At 43.3% G+C, this 22,467-nt stretch overlaps 1 protein-coding gene across 1 annotated transcript in view; it reads left to right on the top strand.

Moving 5' to 3' along the window:
• Positions 1-22,467, top strand: part of ABCC2 (ATP binding cassette subfamily C member 2) — a 59,954-nt gene that overhangs the window by 2,045 nt on the left and 35,442 nt on the right. Inside the window, exons 3-12 of the mRNA XM_055252099.2 lie at positions 273-446; positions 7,993-8,118; positions 9,314-9,448; positions 9,654-9,761; positions 10,175-10,230; positions 12,763-12,997; positions 14,865-15,028; positions 16,045-16,222; positions 20,412-20,666; positions 21,775-21,840. Coding sequence (XP_055108074.2) covers positions 273-446; positions 7,993-8,118; positions 9,314-9,448; positions 9,654-9,761; positions 10,175-10,230; positions 12,763-12,997; positions 14,865-15,028; positions 16,045-16,222; positions 20,412-20,666; positions 21,775-21,840 — 1,497 coding nt within the window. The remainder of the gene's footprint in view (positions 1-272; positions 447-7,992; positions 8,119-9,313; positions 9,449-9,653; positions 9,762-10,174; positions 10,231-12,762; positions 12,998-14,864; positions 15,029-16,044; positions 16,223-20,411; positions 20,667-21,774; positions 21,841-22,467) is intronic.

The raw sequence follows: 22,467 nt of genomic DNA, 5'->3' as shown, positions 1-22,467 counted from the left end.
TTTACTCAGAATAGCTGGTACAGAAATTCATTTAGACTCACAAGAAGACAGGTTTTTAGAGGGTGGGTTGGCCAGAAAGTAACTACATTTGTCATTAAATGGTAAATTTGTATCAATGTGCACAAATAGGAAAATAGGTATAGTTAAAGGGTAAGGCTGGATATGGATATGGAGTTGAGTTTAAATTGTCTGAAAGCAGTGGGATGTGCTGCAGGGTGGTTTTCTGTCTTCACAATGCATGTATGCAACAATCCTTCCCTTTTGGTCTCCAGAATTCCTCATTCCTGGACAGTCCAGAGGCAGACCTGCCACTTTGTTTTGAGCAAACTGTTCTGGTGTGGATTCCCTTGGGCTTCCTATGGCTCCTGGCCCCCTGGCAGCTTCTCCACGTGTATAAATCCAGGACCAAGAGATCCGCTACCACCAAACTCTACCTTGCTAAGCAGGTAAAATTAACACCACTGTTTCTGGACTCTAATTCCTTGGTGCACGGTACAGACATTTTCTTGGTGGTTGGTGTCCTCTTCCTTGTCTTTAAGCAGCTGTCCCAGGTGCCGTTGTCTCAGGTAGAGCCAGGCTCTAGGTTTCCCTCTCTCCATCTACCCTAATTCTCACGAGTCCCTTGCTGCATTTCTTAAATCAAAGTGGCTTTGATTTTTGCATAAGAATGGTGACTCTTAATTCTTGTGGATATTGGGTTCCCTAAACACAAAGGGCATATAATCAATCAAATTATCTTTATAGCATTTGAGAAATGAACACTGGATCACCTGTCTTTAAACAGCTCTAATAAATCAGTGGACTGTAATTCGGTTGGCATCTACCTCGTGAAAATGAGCTAGATAATGGATCTCCTGCCCCACTGAGGCAATCCAACTATCACTCATCTTCAAAAACTTGGGTCTGAAATAAGGTTTCCATTTTCTCCACGTATTCGATGAGTCAGGATGATCACTCACAGTAGAAGGAGAAAGGGTAAGTGTGCACAGTGACAAGCACGAGTAGGGAAATAATGCAAAGGACAGGTCTGCAGGAGAGGCCCAGGAGGGGCCAGGAGGGGAGGAGCCCTCAGCCAGCTGCACCAACTCACTCAGGGAGGGGTCTTGTGGGAACCCAAGACCCTCATTCGAGATTGTAAAATTATCTCATAAAATCTTCCATCTGCTTCCTTTCACTACTTTTGTTTTTTTTTCTATCTGTCCTTATTATCATTATTACTACCATTTTAAATGGAGTCTCACTGTGTTGCCCAGGCTGGAGTGCAATGGCACGATCTCGGCTCACTGCAACCTCCGCCTCCTGGGTTCAAGCAATTCTTATGCCTCAACCCCTCCCGAGTAGCTGGGATTACAGGAGCACGCCACCATGCCCAGCTAATTTTTGTATTTTTAGTAGGGTCGGGGTTTCGCCATGTTGGCCAGACTGGTCTCGAACTCCTGACTTCAAGTGATCCCTCCTGCCTCAGCCTCTCAAAGTGCTGGTATTACAAGCCTGAGCCACCGCACCCAGCCTCTATCAGTCCTTATCTTTCAACAGGATTTTAAAACTTAAAATGAGGAAAAAAAAAAAAAAAAGAAAGGCAAACTAGATTCCATTGTTCTACTAGCATACCTAACAATGACTCGGGTTACCTGGAACCTTAAAAGGAGGAAACAGCTTGGCCAAAGGAAGTGGATTTCACTTTGACACTTTGAGGTCGGGGTTGGTTGTGGGTGTTATTAGATTCTGATTCAAAAAAGAACAGTCTCAGAGCTTGGGGCGGTGTCACTGTGTCCCTTGTTGACCTGAGTGCCCATCACAGGACCTAGCATGTTTCAAACACTCAGATGGAATTCAACATTTGTTGAATGTTGGTGTTAAATGCATTCTAGGAATAGTGGTTGATTCAAGAGTATGTTAGAGCTGACCTCAGTGATACATACCTGTAATCCCAGTTCCTCTGGAAGCTGGAAGTGGTAGGATCACTAGAGGCCAGCCTGGCAACATAGCGAGTCCCCATCTCTTAAAAAAATAAAATAAAATAAAAATAAAAAGGAAAGAAACATATGTTAGACTTTGAACATTCTGAACATTAAACAACTCTGAACATTTAATTACATTCTCAGTACCCTTGGAATTGAGTCATTGTTCCAGGTGAGAAGCAATCAAGTTGGGAGGCTTCTTCCACTTTCTGGAGCTTCCAAGAAGCAGCTGGTTAATTAGCAAACCAATATCCCATCCTAATAAAAGCTATTAGTTAACTCTTTTACAAAATACTTTATTGAGATATAATTTACATACCATACAGTTCTCTCATTTAATACAATTCAGGCTGGACGCTGTGGCTCACACCTGTAATCTCAACACTTTGGGAGGCCGAGGTAGGTGGATCACTTGAGGTCAGGAGTTTGAGACCAGCTTGGCCAACACAGTGAAACCCCATCTCTACTAAAAATACAAAAAAATTCGGCTGGGCGTGGTGGCTCATACTTGTAATCCCAGCACTTTGGGAAGCCGAGGTGGGTGGATCACGAGGTCAGGAATTCAAGACCAGCCTGGCCAATATGGTGAAACCCCGTCTCTACTAAAAATACAAAAATTATCCGGGCATGATGGCGGATGCCTGTAATCCCAGCTACTCAGGAGACTGAGGCAGAGAATCACTTGAACCTGGGAGGTGGATGTTGCAGTGAACTGAGATCATGCCACTGCACTCCAGTCTGGGTGACAGAGCAAGACTCAGTCTCAAAAAAAAAAAAAAAAAAAAAAAAAATTAGCCTGGTGCAGTGGCACACACCTGTAACCCCAGCTACTCAGGTGGCTGAGGCATGAGGATCACTTGAACCCTGGAGGTGGAGGTTACAGTGAGCCAAGATTGTGCCACTGCGCTCCAGCTTCAGACTCTGTCTCAAAAAAAAAAAAATACAATTCAGTTTTTTTCAGTATCTTAACACATATGTGCAACCATCACCACAGTCAATTTTAGAACATTTCATTCTGTTTAACCCTGTCTCCTCATTCCCCTTATCCTTAGCAACTGCTAAATCTCCTTTCTGTCTTTATAGATTTCCCTGGTCTAGACATTTCATATGAATGGAATTATATATGTGGTCTTTTTTGATTGGCTTCTTTCACTTAGCACAATGTTTTCAAGGTTTATCCATGCTGTACCATTGCTGTACCATGTATCCATGTATCGATATTTTACTCCCCCCCTTTTTTTATTTGAGACGGAGTCTCGTTTTGTCGCCCAGGCAGGCTGCCAACCTAGATTCCTGCCAACAGTGTGTTAAAGTGCATGTCCCTGCACCATTGTCAGCATTGAGTTACTTTCAACTTTTATGTGTAAACATGACATCTCACTGAGTTACTTTGCATTTTTATGAATACTAACGCAATTTTTTAAAATTTGTTAAGTGTATTTCATTTGCGAATTGTCTGTTCATATCACTTCTTTATTTTTTTAATGGGGGTGTGAGTGTATTTAACTTATCTTTTGAACAGATAATTCTCAGAGGATCACAAAATTCAAAAAGTACAAAAGGAGCTGGGCATAGTAGCTCACGCCTGTAATCCCAACACTTCGGGAAGCTGAGGTGGGAGAATTGCTTGAGCCCAGCAGTTCGAGACCAGCCTGGCCAACTTGGTGAGACCTATCTCTACAAAAAATAAAAAAAAATTCACCAGGCATGGTGGCATGTGTCTGTGGTGCCAGCTACTCGGGAGGCTAAGGTGGGAAGATCACTTGACAAGTTCAAGGAGGTCAAGGCTGCAGTGAGCCACGTTCACACCACTGCACTTCAGCCTGGGCGACAGAGCTAGACCCTGTCTCAAAAAAAAAAAAAAAGAAAAAAAAAGGACAAAAGGGTACCCAGTACTCTAGTCACTCATTCTTGTCTTAGTTGGCAACCATTGATAGCAGTTCCTTATATCTCCTTCCAGAAATAGCCTGTGCTTTTACAAACAGCTACGCACATATATTTTTTCACACAAATGCTAGTGTCCCTTATGTGCTTTTCTGTATCTTAGAGCTCCTCCATTTTAGCACATAAAAATCTGCCTGTTTCTCTTTTTTTGTGAATATTTTATTCATTTGTACCTAAGCAGCCAAACTCGTACTGATATCACCATGCAGCCAAGGTTACTGAAACATCTTTGATTAGACTTCAGCCATATCCCACCCCCCAAATCGACCCAATAGGTACAATGAAAACCAGTATATCAAGGCAGAATACAGAGCTGTAAAACAAGAAAAATCCTATGAGGGAGGGAGGGAAAAAGGAAGAATTCCGCCACTACCCAGACTGAAATTGAGTTAATATATTCATCTCCACACATTTTCAGGCTGCATGTTCATGGAGTAATTTAGGAATAAATCTATGATTTGCGAAGCACTGAAATACTTAGTGGTTTGCTGTATTACATCACAGCTTTCCCCAGCAGTTTCCAAGACAGGTTCCAAAAACTGGCAGGAGAATCTCACTGGAGCTGCATGCAGGACTACCAAGATTCCTCCCCACATTTATGAAACTGATTGTTCCGGGACTGGTTGTTCTAGTCTTCTGTGTGCCAGGTCTGACTTTTCTGGGAATGGTTGATCCACACTGGAAGGCTTCCAGATGTGTTCCCCAGGCATCCCTGGCGGTAGGAAGAGTAGAGGCCTGGGTATTCTGTAGATGCTGAGCCCTGAGTCATACTGTTGCTTATTCTTTGGTCAGTTGGCTTTCTACCACCTCTTAGATTTCATTCTCTGTAACTAGCTTGTATGCTGTTTGTAGCTAAGACTCAGGGTATTGGAAAGTTCTTGCAGCTCCTGGAGGCTGCGGTGTTTCTGTCTCTGAAATCTGTCATTAATTACACACAGCTGGGCCGGAGAGAACATGATTCTGGTCTTCTGTTTCTTCTCCTGGATCTTCATTCTTCACTGTGCTCTTCTCTGCAGAAGTGTGTAGTTTTACTTTGGGACTAGTGGAAGAATTAGGGCTTTCCTGAATAAATAGATCCACAGAGGAAGGAAGATGAGAGAGCCTCTGAGTGGGACACCTCCTCATATGTCATTTGCAAGGATGGATAACTTTCATCAGGGCCACGAGTCACAGGCATTGGTGAAAGAGTCCCTAGAATTGGATGCTTTAGAGTAAGGCAGGCTTTGGAGACGAGCTAGACTCACACTCATGTTGTTGAAAAGGAGAGGCGAGGGGCGGGTGCGGTGGCTCACGCCTGTAATCCCAGCACTTTGGGAGGCTGAGGTGGGTGGATCACCTGAGGTCAGAAGTTCAAGATCAGCCTGGGCAACATGGTGAAACCCCGTCTCTACTAAAAATACAAAAATTAGCCAGGCATAGTGATTCACACCTGTAATCCCATCTACTTGGGAGGCTGAGGCAGGAGAATCACTTGAACCTGAGAGGCGGAGGTTGCAGTGAGATAGCACCACTACACTCCAGCCTGGGTGACAGAGTGAAACTCCGTCTCAAGAAAAAAGAAAGAAAAAGAAAAAGAAAAAGAAAAAGAAAAAGAAAAAGAAAGAAAAGAAAAGGTGGAGGAAAATTTAAGAGCTGGACTGTAAAAATGGCTAAGGCTTTAAGATTTAAGTATCTAGGTAGAAGATCTTATAGAAATATGTACAATTTCTCCAAATGTAAAAATATCAAAAAGCCAGGATGAAGTCAGTCCCCTCCACATTACCGGGAGACAACCAGCTCAATCCCACAAAAGGTCTGCTTCTTTCTTGGTAATGATTCCTTGAGATGCTGTTATTGAATGTACCATAATTTATGTGTCCTATATGACATGAATTTCTTGGTTTCTAATATTTTGCATCATGAGCAATGCTGTAATACACAGCTTTGTATATACCTGTGTATACAAGTGTGTCTATAGGATAAATTCCCAAAACTGAAATGACTGAGTTAAGGATATGTGAACTCAGAATTTTTATGCACAGTGCAAACTGCCCTCAAAGAGGCTTTCCTTGGTCTCATCAACTTTGTATCACATTTTTTGATGTTTGCTAATTGGTTAGGCAAAAATGTTATGTTTCAAATTGTATATACTTTCAAATTGTATTCTCATATTAATGAGGTTAAGCATGTGTTCATACGTTTAAAAGTCTTTTGTGTTTTTCTAATCCATTTATATTATATACTCATTTTTTTACATTGAGTTATTAGGGTATTTTAAAAAATTACTTTGTAGAAGTTCTTTATAAAGTTAACTGGTGTTTTTTGATATGAATTGCTCAGTGTATTTCAAATCCATTGTACGAGTTTAATATATATAAGCCTATGGCAAGGCCCCCTCCTTTTCCCTGGCCTGGGGAGTAGGCTGCTGGTTAGTATCCTCTAGTCATCTCCAAGGGCATGTGCCTTAGCTCTAGCTTGCTCTATTTTACCTCCTAATTTACCTAAAGGCAACCGTAGCTTACCGCCTATAAAGCTATTTTTTTTCCCCGAAACCTCATAGTCTCTTGTGAGGAAAACACCCTATAGTGTATTACATACTTGAAAAAATGCATTTCAGTTATTAACATGTCTTTGACTCAACTCCTTACTAAATAATAGCAGTGATCCCATTAGTTAAAGTAAAGGTGGATTCATCTCCTTCCTTGGCTGGTTTTCATTACAAAGGACCCATTATCTCTGCCTGTGCCATTCTGGATAAATGAGACTTAAAAGAATGAATAAGGGTAGATGAATAGGAGCATAAAAGGATGAGGGGAGGGGAGATGGTGCCACATGAATATCTTCGTTTTGATGGCTAAGATGCTGGTATACTCAGTGGAGGCAGTAATTTTTCCCCCCGATAGGTGGGGATGTGGGCCTTTAGAACAGTGTAACGTGTATCATGTCTTCTGAGCTCACAGGACAAATATTGATTGGCATTATCTGGAATCAAGACTGGGGCTGGGTGTGGTGGCTCATGCTTGTAATCCCAGCACTTTGGGAGGCCGAGGCGGGCAGATCACCTGAGATCAGGAGCTTGAGACCAGCCTGGCCAACATGGTAAAATCCCGTCTCTACTAAAAATACAAAAATTAGCCAGGTGTGGTGGCACACGCTTGTAATCCCAGCTACTCGGGAGGATGAGGCAGGAGAATCACTTGAACTCAGGAGGTGGAGGTTGCAGTGAGCCGAGATTGCGCCTCTGCACCACTCCAGCCTGGGCGGTAGAGTGAGACTCCGTCTCAAAACAAAAACAAAAAACCTATGGCCTAAGAAAGGGAATAGTGCCTTTTAAACCTAGGGCTTTCTGTTGCTCTATAACAAAATACCCCAAAACTTAGCAGCTAAAAAAGAATTCTTTAAATCTTAACAGTTTCTATGGATCAAGAATTTGGGAGCAGCTTACCCAGGTTCTGCTTCAAGGTCTCTCAGGAGGTTGAAGTTAATATGTGCTATCTGGGGCTACTGGCATGTGAAGGCTTGAGTGGGGCTAAAAGATCTGCTTCTAAGATGACTGTCACATGGCTGGTGGCAGGAAGCCTCAGTTTCTCACTGGCTGTTGGCAGAAGGTCTCAGTTCCTTACCAAGTGGACTTATCCAAAGAGCTATTGGAGTGTCCTCGTGACTGGACTGGTAGCTTTCTCCAGAATGAGCAATTGGAGACAGAGAACAAGGAGAAAGAATCCACATTGCTTTTTATGCCCTAGCCTTGGAAGTCACACACTGTCACTTCTGCCATTTTCTATTCACCAGAAGTACATCCCTAAGTCCCCAGCCCACACTCAAGGGAGGGGGAATTAAGCTCTGCTCTTTGAAGAGAGGAATATCAAAAAATCTGCGGACGTATTTTAAAACTTAACACTCAGCATTCCTCAAAAACAATGATCATGGCATACTTTGAACATTATTCTATCACTTGAACTGTATGTATCCATTCTTTCCAGAAATATTTATTGTGTTATCTGAATCGCTGCATACCATTTTTCTTATCCATCACTGGAAACCATTCTGTTCTAAGAGCCTTATAAAGAATGATATCCTCCTAACAGTGATCTTTTTCCCTTCTCAGGTATTCGTTGGTTTTCTTCTTATTCTAGCAGCCATAGAGCTGGCCCTTGTACTCACAGAAGACTCTGGACAAGCCACAGTCCCTGCCGTTCGATATACCAATCCAAGCCTCTACCTAGGCACGTGGGTAAGACCTATCACCACTTCTGCCCTGTTTACCTTTTCATTACCCATAGGCATCTAGCTGAAATGTACTCTTTGGGGATGAAATTAATTCCAAGGTCATCTGTCTTTTTCACGGGATCCATAGTGAGGCAAAGTTTGGTTGGAATGGGGTGAAACAAATTTTAGCTTTTCATCTTCATTTGAGCATTAATGTATAGAGCCTTCTCCCTAGGTTAAGTATTAGCTTTCATGACTAAGATGTATATCTTACGTCCACATATCTTGCCATCTAAGGGTCACAGAAGAGAGCTAACTTTCTTGATGTAAAAGAATATTTTAAATGCTGTAAATATTATTTTTAAATTGATTGATGACTCTAAACAATGGATCAGTGAGCTTAGAGTTTATATAAACTTGATATCAAAAAACTAATGTGTCTCTTACAGGCAATTTTTCGGGGGGTGGGGCCTAGACAGTGTTTCAATGACAATTGAATTAGTTGCCATCAATTCAGTGGCAACTAATGACACATAATTATTTGAACTTTCAAACTTTATTGAAAAATCAGAGTGTCTGGCAATCACAAACCTATGTTCAGGCAGAGCAATGTCAGCTAGGCCTCAGTAGCAGTGGCTCCTTTAGACCATGCACTCGGCACAATCCTCCCTGGGCAAATGTTATAAATCATGGATCTTTCCCCACCAGAATGCTGTTTTAGGAGCACAGCACTAGGTCTAGGAAATCAACATTTAATTTATTATATCTAAAGTGAGATGATACAAGGCAAGATTTTTTAAAAAAATTAATTGCTTAATCTTATATTAGAAAATCAAGCTACAGACACCTTGCACCTAATTAATTAGAACCTGCCTTCCACCCTTACTACTGCAATGTCTGAAATTAATTTTCGTGGGTCTTGGAAGGGTTTTTCTAGCTTTCAGAGTAACTCCACTAAAATGCAGACAGTGACCTTCTACATTCTTGGCTAGCATCCCACTCAAGTGTGGTCCATGGAGATGAGGCACTAAAAGAAAAAGCTGGATGGCATGGGGGGGACATGTTCAACCTGGCATCTGTGTGCTCTCTACCTGGCCAGATTAGTCACGACAGTCTCCTCCCTCAGCCCTCCTTTCTTCCCATGTTCTCTGACATCCTTCTCCCCTCAGTCCTCGGTTAGTGGCAGTATTCTTCAGAACATCATGTGAATTTCTCTCCAGCTCCTGGTTTTGCTGATCCAATACAGCAGACAATGGTGTGTACAGAAAAACTCCTGGTTCCTGTCCCTATTCTGGATTCTCTCAATACTCTGTGGCACTTTCCAATTTCAGACTCTGATCCGGACACTCTTACAGGTAAGGAAAAAAGAGTGGATGACACGAGGAGGTACCACGGGGCAACCTCTAACCCAGAGTAAGTGGCATCAAGTTGAGCTCCAGGATTGAATTGTATTAGAGGGATTTGATCATGGGCTTTAATCACAAGCATTGATATATATGGGCCATGTAGACTTCATTTGGACAAAAGGCTCATTTTTTCTCTTTGTTTTTTTCTTCATAGGGTGACAATTCTAATCTAGCCTACTCCTGCCTGTTCTTCATCTCCTACGGATTCCAGATCCTGATCCTGATCTTTTCAGCATTTTCAGAAAATAATGGGTCATCAAATGTGAGATTCTAAATATGCCCATCTCATATATTACTTAATTGGATGATATTTTAACGAATATAACTTTAAGATGTCTGGGTCTCACGGAGGCCCCACAAGCCCAGAATAAGGTAGTACAGACAATTTTATGACAAGGAAACAGATAGTGATGAGAGTATTAAAATACTGACTTACTTTCACCTACCCATTGTTAGCATAGTTAATTCATTCATATATCTATGCCAGAAAATCTGATTATCCTTCTACTAGTGGCTTAGGGTCTCCAAATAAACACATGTTGATAAGCTGACTTTAACATCATATCTAGTTTCTAGCACAACATTATATCATTAAAAAATCAGTTTCTGATTTTAGAGTCCCATGCAGTTCCTGTCTCCAATTGGTTTACTTTTCGATTTTTTTGTGTCTTTCAGAATCCATCATCCACAGCTTCATTTCTGAGTAGCATTACCTACAGCTGGTATGACAGGTAGGAAAGCCTGGAGTATGGGTTGTCTGTACCCTTATTCTCTCACTCCTCTGAAAGTGTCAGAAAGATTTTTTATTTTATTATTATTATTTTTTTTGAGATGGAGTTTCACTCTTATCACTCAGGCTGGAGTGCAATGGTGCAATCTTGGCTCACTGCAACCTCCACCTCCTGGGTTCCAGCGATTATCCTGCCTCAGCCCCCCGAGTAGCTGGGATTACAGGTGTGAGCCACCACGCCCAGCTAATTTTTGTATTTTTAGTAGAGATGGAGTTTCACCATGTTGGCCAAGCTGGTCTCGAACTCAAGCTCGTGATCTGCCTGCCTTGGCCTCTCTAAGTGCTGGGATCACAGGCATGAGCCACCGTGCGCAGCCTAAAGATTAATTTTTAAAAAATGCCTCCTGCGACCTCCATTTCTCTTCTACTTAGAGTCAGAGAGTGTTAAAACTTACAGACCAACTTAATCCAAGCCCTCCATTGGGTAGGTTTGGATGCTGAGGAGAAGATGGAGGGGGATTTGTTTTCGGTAGCCTGCGGGTCCCACAGGAGAAGAGGAAGGAGGCAGTAGGACAGGAAAGGCAAAATTTGGAGGCAGGTTTGGAGGGTAAGGGGTGAAATAGCTGGCCTGGACTACCAGAGGATCTGGAGCAGGCACCCTTGGCCTTTATAGTTGCAGGGACCCATTTGGCAGGCTGGTGAAGTCTATGAATCCCTTCTCAGGAAGTGTTTTAAATGCATAAAATAAAATGAAAGATTGGATTCTAAAGAAAACCAAATATACTGAAATACAGTTACCAAAATATTTAAAAAACAAATGTGTGATTTAGTAATACATGTACTTCTTTATTAATGCATTAAATAACAAGATCTAGTGATGAGTCTAATAATGACCATAATTTTAAAGTAGTGTTGAGCATAAGTGAGCTATGAGAACAGGTGGGATTTCTCAACCTGGTGTGGTGGCTCATGCCTGTAATCCCAGCACTTTGAGAGGCTGAGGCAGGTGGGTCACCTGAGGTCAGAAGTTTGAAACCAGCATGGCCAACATGGTGAAACCCTGTCTCCACTAAAAATACAAAAATTAGCCTGGCATGGTGGCACATGCCTGTAATCCCAGCTCCTCGGGAGGCTGAAACAGAAGAATCGCTGGAACCTGGGAGGCAGAGGTTGCTGTGAGCCAAAATCGCACCATTGCGCTCCAGTCTGGGCGACAAGAGCAAAATTCCATAGGAAGGAAAGGATTTCTAAATGCTAGATTTCAGTTAGATGCTATTACAAATAACAATATAATTTAGGCCGGGTGTGGTGGTTTACAACTGTAATCCTAGCGCTTTGGGAAGCCAAGACAGGCAAATCACTTGAGCCCAGAAGTCTGAGGCTGCAGTCAGCTATGGTTGTGTCACTGCACTCCAGCCTGGGCAGAGAAAGACCATGTCTCTAAACATATATACAATTTATTTTCCATCCATATTCTCAAACTCCTGGCTAAGAGCCCTGATCAAGAGAGATGGCACAGTGGCTGGACATAGTGGCTCACACCTGTAATCCTAGCACCTTGGGAGGCTGAGATATGCGGATCACTTGAGGTCAGGAGTTGGAGAACAGCCTGGCTAACGTGGTGAAACCCCGTCTCTACTAAAAATACAAAAATTAGCTGGGGGCCTGGTGCAGTGGTTCACGCCTGTAATCTCAGCACTTTGGGAGGCAGAGGCAGGTGGATCACCTGAGGTCAGGAGTTTGAGACCAGCCTGGCCAACATGGTGAAACCCTGTCTCTACTACAAATACAAAATTAGCCAGGTGTGGTGGCCTGTGCCTGTAATTCCAGCTACTTGGGAGGCTGAGGCAGGAGAATCGCTTGAACCTGGGAGGCGGATCTTGCAGTAAGCTGAGGTTGCGCCACTGCACTCCAGCCTAGTGACAAGATCGAAACTCTGTCTCAACAGAAACAAAAAAAAAAGAAGAAGAAGCAGCCATGTGCAGTGGTGCACACCTGTAATCCCAGCTACTTGGGAAGCTTAGGCAGGAGAATCACTGTGAAGCCGGAAGACGGAGGTTGCAGTGAGCCAAGATTGCGCTACTGCACTCCAGCCTGGGCAACAGAGTGAGACTCTGTCTCAAAAAAAAAACCACAAAAAACAAACAATAACAACAAAACCACACACACAAAAAAACAAAGATGCCACAGGGGCTGCTTTATTTCTTGAGGGCATCAAGGAGGCCCCCAAGGAGATGCCAGAGTGGCAGAGAGGCAGCCAGTGTTTGAGGAGGAAGGAGCAAGAGCAGGGTAAGGTGATGCTCTTTTAGCTCTCTACCCCTTCTCTTGTCTTCTAACACATTCTTTTGCCCCCACCCATTCCTTTTGCTGCTCTCCCCACTCCTCTGTCAAGTTCAAAGGGCCAGGAGATGGGGATAGTCCCATTCTTCTGTCCCTCTATCCCAGAACCTGGAGGGAGGTTCTGATAGAAGTGGTGGAGATAGCCTCTGACCCAGCCTCGGGGGTCTCAGCCTGTGGTTCGCTCTTATTCCAGCATCATTCTGAAAGGCTACAAGCATCCTCTGACACTCGAAGATGTCTGGGAAGTTGATGAAGAGATGAAAACCAAGACATTAGTGAGCAAATTTGAAACGCACATGAAGAGAGAGCTGCAGAAAGCCAGGCGGGCACTCCAGAGACGGCAGCAGAAGAGCTCCCAGCAGAACTCTGGAGCCAGGCTGCCTGGCTTGAACAAGAATCAGAGTCAAAGCCAAGATGTCCTTGTCCTGGTAACTTTCCCTTGAGTGTCTGTGTGAGCACGCTGCATGTTTCAGGCAAGAGTACATCAGCATCATGGCGATTCTGTCCTTACATTTTTATAGCACTTCATACTTCTCAGTGCACTTCATATTATTAATGGTATTTACAATACTGATACTACCTTAGTGATGGATACATGGGGTGTAATGTACTATTCTCTTTCCTTTGGGGTACTTTTGAAATCTTCCATAATGAAACGTGGTTTTGAAAAAAATAATACCTTAGCATTTCTAGATTTTGCACCTTGTTACAAATTAGCATAAGCAGCCAATTTGTTGATTCATTCACTTGAAAATATTTATTGAGCACAACTGTGTGTCAGTGACCATTCTGGGCACTAAAAGAGTGCTCATCTTTTGAGAGCTAGAAAATATATAGTAAGCCCACACATAGGTTACTCTTTGAAAGTAATAATAGCTATTAAGAAAATAAAACAATAGTGTATTTGGAGTGAAGTGCGACTTGAGACAGGGTGACAGGGGAAGCTTCTCAGAGGAGATGACATCTGAACAGACACTCAAATGATGAGATCAGGCCCTCTGAGGGACAGTCAGAGGGAAGTGTGTTCCAGTCAGAAGGAGCAGGCATGCGAGGCTGAGAGGGGAACACGTTTGGCTTGCTCAGGGAATGGCAAGAAGATCCAGGAGAGGGTGCGCATGGGGTGAGATGGCCTCAAGGAAGTGGACGGGGATTAAGCTATGTGGACCCCCTGTGGGCCACAGTAAGGAATCTGGACTTTGTCTGAAGCGGAAGGTTTTGAGCAGAGGAGTAATGAGATTGGATTCGTGTTGTGAAAAGCTTACTTGGGCAGCTCCCCAGAGGATGGATAATTGGGGGCAAAAGTGGAAGGTGGAAGGGAGGCCAGGGCAGTTGTCCCAGCAAGGGAGACCCATCAGATGGGACCTCGGTGAAAGGCATTGTGAGACAGTAGCACTGGTAGGCTGACAAGCTGGAATCTGGGGCAAGATGAGACTCAGGAGGATGTAATGAGGAGGCCAAAGCATGGACAAAGAGGCTGGTGACTGAATCGTAATGCCCCATGTATTCGTTTCCTAGGGCTGCCATGATAGAGTACCACAACTGGATAGCTTAAAACAGAAATGTACTGTCCCCAGCTTAGGAGGCCAGAAGGCTGAAGTCAAGATATCAGACTCGCTCCCGCTGAAACCTGGAGGGTAGCATCCTCTCTTCCACCTTCTAGTGTTTGCCAGCAATCCTTGGCATTCCTTAACTTCTGGATGCATCACTCTGACCTCTGCCTTGACCATCACACGACCATCTTCTCCCTGTGTCTGTCTCTTCTCTTCTTGTACAGATACCAGTCATACCGCATTAGGGCCCCAGTTACCTCATCTTAATTTGGTTACATCTGCAAAGACCCTATTTCCAAATAAGGGCACATTTTAAGGTATTGGGGCTTAGGGCTTCAACATAGCTTTTAGGGGTGGGGATACAATTCAACCCATAACATCTCACAGCAACCATGAAAAGAACAAGCATGAAAAGAACAGAAAGGGCCTCTCAGCATCAAGCCCAGGCCCTTCACTCTCAGGACTGCCTCTCAGGCGCCCACGCAGATGGGTCTCTGTTTTTACGTGGGACTCTTACCAGCTTAGTTGCCCAGTTTTCTAATCTAAAATAGATTACAAGTATCAGTTAGGAGCAGGACCGTGGAACGGTGAAGGCAGCTAGAAGGGCAGAAGCAACTAAGCCAGGGAGAGACGATCAAAACCTGTACAGAGAAGGCCACAGGGCTCACAGGCTGACCACCCTGGAGCTGCTCAGGCCAGGAACAGACATAACTCTGTGGACACTGTCGTTTGGTTTTGTACCTAGGAAGATGTTAAAAAGAAAAAAAAGAAGTCTGGGACCAAAAAAGATGCTCCAAAATCCTGGTTGATCAAGGCCCTGTTCAAAACTTTCTACATGGTGCTCCTGAAATCGTTCCTACTGAAGCTAGTGAATGACATCTTCACGTTTGTGAGTCCTCAGCTGCTGAAGTGAGTCTCCAGGCCTCAGATGGTCCTTTCAGGGCCTCCTCTGCCACCCTCCTTTTTGCCCCTGTGTATGCAAGCAGGGGCTTTTCTTAAATTCCCATTTTTTAAAAATGCTCATAATTTTCTTCTACCTTAACCTTACAGCATTGTGTTCATGAAGACCGCAGGCAGTTTTCAAGATGTATGATTATATATACTTCAGCCTCTCTCTTTTCCATGTCTGTCTCCTCACAGGGGGCCGGGTAATTGTTAGGGGTTCTTTCTTGTTAAACTGCTAAGGGCTGAGCCAGGTCTAAGTGGTAGGTAGGATACCTCTGGAGAGTAACTGACTTCATCTCTCCATCACAGCCTTCCACGGGAGGTTCAGGTTAATCTTGACAAGACTTCACAATCTGCCATGATCTATGGAGTGAACCACCTGCAGGGAAAGACAGGGCCAAAGCATTGCAGTGGCAGCTAGGTGGAGCATTTCTGTCATTATCCATTCTCACAGCCATGGGTTATCAACCCTAAGCTCTTGCTGCTCATCTCCAAGTAAAAGCAAGAACGCCAGGCTAGGTATGGTGGCTCATGACTGTAATCTCAGCAGTTTGGGAGATTGAGGCAGGAAGATTGTTTGAGGCCAGGAGTTAGAAACCAGGCTGGTCAACATAACGAGACCCCATCTCTACAAGAGAAAATAATTAGCCGGATGCGATGGCATATGCCTGTAGACCCAGCTATTCAGGAGGGTGAGGTGGGAAGATCACCTAAGCCCAGGAGTTCGAGGCTTAATGAACTATGATCCTGCCACTGCACTCCAGCCTGGGCAACAGAGTGAGGCTCTGTATCAAAAACAAAACAAAACAGAAAGGACACTGGTAAAACTGTAGAGATTAGGTCTTTCAAAGTCTTTGGACAATTCTGGTCACTTTTGTTACCTACAGTATAAAGGTAGCATAGTCTAGCTGGCTGTGCATGAGGAGAGAGGCGTCCTTGGAGGCCTTATGGGTATAACTAACTTGGCTTTTCTCTGGCAGATTGCTGATCTCCTTTGCAAGTGACCGTGACACATATTTGTGGATTGGATATTTCTGTGCAATCCTCTTATTCGCTGCGGCTCTCGTTCAGTCTTTCTGCCTTCAGTGTTATTTCCAACTGTGCTTCAAGCTGGGTGTAAAAGTACGGACAGCTATCATGGCTTCTGTATATAAGAAGGTAAGCAGAATATGGCAGGTATCGCCAAAGAAAATCCCCTCAGTAAATATGAGCATTGATTCCAAGGTTGAGGAAAATGTGATAGAAATAACTGATCTCAACACTTAATTTTGACTGGCCATACAGCCTCCTTTAGATGTATCTTTTGAAATTAGATTATGAGAAGTGTGTTCACAGACAATGGGTGGAGAGGCCGGGAGGGAAAAGATACTTCCCAGGGAGAAGCTTGCAAGCTGTTCTGGTGCTCAGGATCCACCTTGCAGCCCTGAAGGCTTGGCTACCCATCCATCTCTTCCTGCCTCTCTTGACAAGGTGAAATGCCTTGGAAAGGAATATAAGGTCAGAAAAGAAGCTAGTGAAGGGTCAAACTCTTAAAACCACCAACATTTAACTCAAATACTTAATGAAACCCAGCTCAGAGACCTGGTGTATCCATCTCAAGTTGCAATCTTACCAGAGCTCCATCTCCCCAGACCAAATTTCACCTAGCAACTTCTTTTTCTAACCTTTAGCACTAACCCAGCCCTCCTCTGTCTGACTTCTTTTTTCAATTTGTAAATACATTTGTGCTGACTACTGAATTCTGCAGACCTGAAAGCTTTTTCATTTCCTTAAGATGATTTTGCTCATCTTCCCTCAGATACATTGTTGCTCTTGTTGTTGTTGTTGTTTTGTTTTGTTTTGTTTTGTTTTGTTTTGTTTTGTTTTGTTTGAGACGGAGTGTCGCTCTATCGCCAAGGCTGGAGTGCAGTGGTGCAATCTTGGCTCACTGCAACCTCCACCTCCTGGGTTCAAGCGATTCTCCTGCCTCAGCCTCCCGAGCAGCTGAGACTACAGGCGCGTGCCACCACGCCCAGCTAATTTTTTGTATTTTTAGTAGAGACGGGGTTTCACCATGTTAGCCAGGATGGTCTCGATCTCCTGACCTCATGATCCGCCCACCTCGGCCTCCCAAAGTGCTGGGATTATAGGCATGAGCCACCGCGTCTGGCCCATACATTGTTTTTAAGGGTTAACTTTCTCAAGGAAACTGTATGTTCCTCACATCCTCCATACCAAGATGAAGTCCCATTTTGTTCCTTAAGAAATGAAAATACTTCGATCATTAAAAAGTCAGGAAACAGCAGGTGCTGGAGAGGATGTGGAGAAATAGGAACTTCTACACTGTTGGTGGGACTGTAAACTAGTTCAACCATTGTGGAAGTCAGTGTGGTGATTCCTCAGGGATCTAGAACTAGAAATACCATTTGACTCAGCCATCCCATTACTGGGTATATACCCAAAGGATTATAAATCATGCCGCTATAAAGACACATGCACACGTATGTTTACTGTGGCACTATTCACAATAGCAAAGACTTGGAACCAACCCAAATGTCCAACAACAATAGACTGGATTAAGAAAATGTGGCACATATACACCATGGAATACTATGCAGCCATAAAAAATGATGAGTTCATGTCCTTTGTAGGGACATGGATGAAACTGGAAACCATCATTCTCAGCAAACTATCACAAGGACAAAAAACCAAACACCGCATGTTCTCACTCATAGGTGGGAATTGAACAATGAAAACACATGGACACAGGAAGGGGAACATCACACGCTGGGGACTGTTGTGGGGTGGGGGGAGGGGGGAGGGATAGCATTAGGAGATATACCTAATGCTAAATGATGAGTTAATGGGTGCAGCACACCAACATGGCACATGTATACATATGTAACAGACCTGCACATTGTGCACACGTACCCTAAAACTTAAAGTATAATAATAATAAAATTTTAAAAGAGAAATGAAAATACAGTAGTTATGATCAGTGACTACATGCTTGCTGAGAAAATTCATCCAGGAGGAGATAGGTTCCAATCTTTTTATAAGTTGGAACACTAGTTGACATTATTCCTTTTTTTTCCAACACTGGAAAGTTCCATCATAGTAACTTCTCTATTACAGTTCCTACTTTTCTCCTTTGCTTTCCTCTCTAGAAACACCACTGTGTCTTTGTCTTCCCTGAGTAGATGTTGGTTCGTTGAGAAACAGTGGCAGATAATCCAAGCGTCTTGAGATCAGAAGTCTGGTCAAGTCCTTTGAACTCCCAGATACCTCCCCACTGGAATTTGCCTTCCTCCAGTTGATTTTTAAAATCTTCTTATTCCTTGTGGAGATACTGAGTTTCTGCTGGTTTACAGGTTATAAGGTCACTAACCAGCCTGTCTCAGCCATTGCTAGTAAAGTACACTTCTACGATTTTTTCATAATTGTGATTATTCATTCACACTATTTTGATTCTTAATATTCCAGGTTTTGCAACTGTTACAATCAATAAAGAGATTTATAAAATAGAACCCTCAATGATACTTTTATTCAAATAAATATCGCTATTAGAAGAGTGGGAAGAAAATTACTAATTTATATGTTTAGACAATGCTTCACTACTTATGAAAAATTTTTTACGTTCACTATCAATTCACAGGGCTATTGCCCTGTGAAATAAGTACATTATACCTATTTTACAAAGAAAAATCAGGCTTGGATAATTTCAATGCCTGCAATCACATAGCCAGGAGTTGTCCCCACAGAAGGGCTACTGGGACTACATTTATTGAAAATAGAAATGTATAGTGATTACCTTGAAGGGCAATTAAATGTTGTTAGTTTTTGTTTTTTTTTTTCCCCTCTTCCATACCAAAGGGAAGGCATAGCAGTGGGCTGATTCCTCTGGAACCTTGGTGGTCTAACATTTTAGAAAACTTTCTTCTTTTTACTGTACAGCCAAGAATCCCGATATGTTCCAAAGAATGTATTGGTGGATTAAGATGACAGTAATGCTTCTAGGAGGAGATGGAAGTAGTATGGGCCACTTGTAGCCTGTATACTATCTTTGTGGGAATTACAATGTGGCTCTCCTTCTTCTAGAAAGATGCAGCCTACTCCAGATGGTGCCTTGGTGGCATAGTGCAAGTTGGTTTCAGTGCTGTGGTACATTTGTGCAAGGCATTATTGTAAGTGACAGACCTGTGGGTATCAGCCTCCTGACCTCTCTAACATGAGAACAGGAAGCCCGTATTACAAGACCAGGCATCTAGATAGTGCCTGAAAAATCCTGACAATACAAAAGTCTTTTATTTTGCTTGATTTTATTTATTTATTTTTCAAGATGGAGTCTCGCTCTGTAGCCCAGGCTGGAGTGCAGTGGCACGATCTCGGCTCACTGCAGCCCCCGCCTTCCAGGTTCCAGCAGTTCTCCTGCCTTAGCCTCCCGAGCAGCTGGGATTATAGGCACCCGCCACCATGCCCATCTAATTTTTGTATTTTAAGTACAGATGGGATTTCGCCATATTAGCCAGGCTGGTCTTGAACTCCTGACCTCAGGTGATCTGCCTGCCTCATTCTCCCAAAGTGCTAGGATTACAGGCGTGAGCCACTGCACCCAGCCTACAAAAGTTATTTTACTTCAAAGTATGAAGTCTGAAGTTTTCCTCTTCATTCTAAATTCTCCGTCCTTCTTGGGAATGATTGCAACCTCTTCATAAGAGTATGACTCCAAATAACATTGCCACATCAAAAGCCTCTGAGGTCAAAATCAATACATGCTGGTTCCCTCCTTCCCTTCTCCCTTTCCTCCTTCCCTTCCTCCCTCTCTCCTTCCATCCATCCATCCCTCCTTTTCTTCCATCCTTCAGTATTTGATTCTCTACTATGAGCCACATAATATAGTAGTGAAATAGACAGGTGTTGCCCTCATCCTCACAGAGTTTACATCTAGTGGAGAAACAGAAAAAAACAAAGTAATTATGGCTCATTGTGATGAATGTAATGACAAAGATAAGCTCAGGATATTATGAGAGTACACAGGATGAGTATCTAACCCCAACTTGGTAGTCAGGGTGGTTTTCTTACAAGAAGTTACATCTCAGCTGACACCAAAGGATAAATAGGAGTTTTCTGGGCGAAGAAGTGTGTGGATGGGTAGAGTTGGAGGAAGGTGGGGATAAGAGGAAAGAGTGGTCAAGAATGAGAGAACACCATGTGTAAGATTTGGAGGCAAGAAGTCACAGTGCCTTGGAGAAGCTGTGTCCATATGGAGCACATCCTTCCATTGTAATCTCACTTCCTGAGCTTCCTCTTCGACTCCCTAGTATCCTTGGCTTTGTCCATGGGTCCCAATTTCAATCTTTATCTTTAGGCATTGACCCTATCCAACTTGGCCAGGAAGGAGTACACCGTTGGAGAAACAGTGAACCTGATGTCTGTGGATGCCCAGAAGCTCATGGATGTGACCAACTTCATGCACATGCTGTGGTCAAGTGTTCTACAGATTGTCTTGTCTATCTTCTTCCTATGGAGAGAGTTGGGACCCTCAGTCTTAGCAGGTGTTGGGGTGATGGTGCTTGTAATCCCAATTAATGCGATCCTGTCCACCAAGAGTAAGACCATTCAGGTAAAGAAAAAGTCACCCAGAAGAATATAAGCTTTCTTTAAAGTGTAAACCCTTTTTCTTACTCTACTCTAATTCTTAATGGGAGTTTGGGCGAGGCAAAGCTGGTGGAAGACTTTCTACCATCTCAAGTGTACTTAGCTGTCTCTGAGTTCCCTTTTCATCTTCTGACGACTCTTAGGGTTTATATAAACTCCTCTGCATTCATGTTAGAGGGAAGAGCCTGACTGGGGAAGGAAGGGCTGCCCCAGAGATGCTGCACATAATTCTTCCATCTTGCTCTGCTGGGCTGCCCTAAGAACAGGGATTTGGGGCCCTGCTTCTCCATTATAGCAATCTAAACCAACCACAGAGAGCAGTCGCATGAGTGATCCAAATTTCAGCCTGAGCCTTGGCAATCACCCCGCTACCACCAGGTGGGAGGGCTCCGTGCAGACAGTGTCCTCAGTCCTGCCAGAAGTCACAGGTTGGGTGGGTGGACTTGACAGTGTATATGATATATTCACTCATTTGTTTTGCATTCAAGTTACAAATAATTGTTTTGAAAATATTTCTTGCATATCTTACTTCTCTGAGAACACAGCAGTGAGTTAGGACTCCTGTTCTCATGGATCTTATATTCTACCTGGTGGGGTGGTAGAGAGACAGGCAATACACAAAGAAGAAAAATATCAGATCATGATAAGTATTATACGGAGAATTCAACAGGGTGATGAGATAGTGAGTGAGTGGGTGGTTATTTTCAATGAGTTCAGGGAAGGCCTCTTGGGGAGTGAACATTTAAGTTAAACTCTGAATGACAGAAGCCTGACTGTAAAGGAGAAAGCCTTGGGAAGGGCAGGGGAAGAACAGCCTGGGAGGTGGGTACCGTCAGGCAAGGGCTATGGAGCAGAAACAAGCTTGGCACAAGCAAGGATCAGAAAGAAGATGGGTGTGACAGAAGCAGAGTGGGCAAAGAGGAGAGTGGAGGGAGGTGAATCCCATCACTGGGCACCTCAAGTTCTTACTAAGCGACAGCCACAAAGTAGCAGTGAAGCCTGATGTCTGCAGCAAACCTGAGCCCTGTCTCACGGAAGCGTATATTGTTTTTCTTTTGCTTTTTTCCTGGCAGGTCAAAAATATGAAGAATAAAGACAAACGTTTAAAGATCATGAATGAGATTCTTAGTGGAATCAAGGTGAGAATCTGAGCGTAGGTGGCTCTCTGTGGGTAAGGACAGAAGCAGCGGCTCTCTTGGCCTTTGCAAACCCTGGTAGAGGCGATGGATTCCTGCTTCTGGGCCAGTTGTGTCACATGACTTTTGTTTCATGTCCTCCTGTCCCTCTCAGGTCCTCCGTTGAACCCCGATTTCTATTTATTCACCCTAAATAGCTTGTTTTGTTTTGACACTTTACTGTAGAAGTTTTTAAACATATAGAAAGGTAAAGACTATCATGAACCCCTATGAACTTTTCACCTAGCTCCAGGAATTATCAGCATGACCTAACTAGTTTCATCTATAAACCCACACCCCTCACACTTGCTGGATTATTTTAAAGCAAATCTCAGAGATCTTGTCATTTCATTCATAAATACTGTGTATGTATCTCTAAAAGAAGGACTTACTTTTAAAATATAGCCACAATACCATTATCATACCTACAAAAAAAATTAACATTCTTTGATACCATCAAAGTTCCCAAGTTGCCTCATATGTGCCTTTTGTTTGTTTTGCTGTTGGTTAGATTGAATAAGGACTCAAAAAATGTCCATGCGTGGTATTTAATTGATAGTGATTTTAATCTACAACAGTCTCTCTCTCTCT

This window comes from Symphalangus syndactylus, chromosome 2, assembly GCF_028878055.3.
Source record: "Symphalangus syndactylus isolate Jambi chromosome 2, NHGRI_mSymSyn1-v2.1_pri, whole genome shotgun sequence".
Classification (NCBI taxonomy): Eukaryota; Metazoa; Chordata; class Mammalia; order Primates; family Hylobatidae; genus Symphalangus; species Symphalangus syndactylus.
The sequence above is the reverse complement of the archived record's forward strand: the minus strand, read 5'-3'. Positions and strand labels throughout refer to the sequence as shown.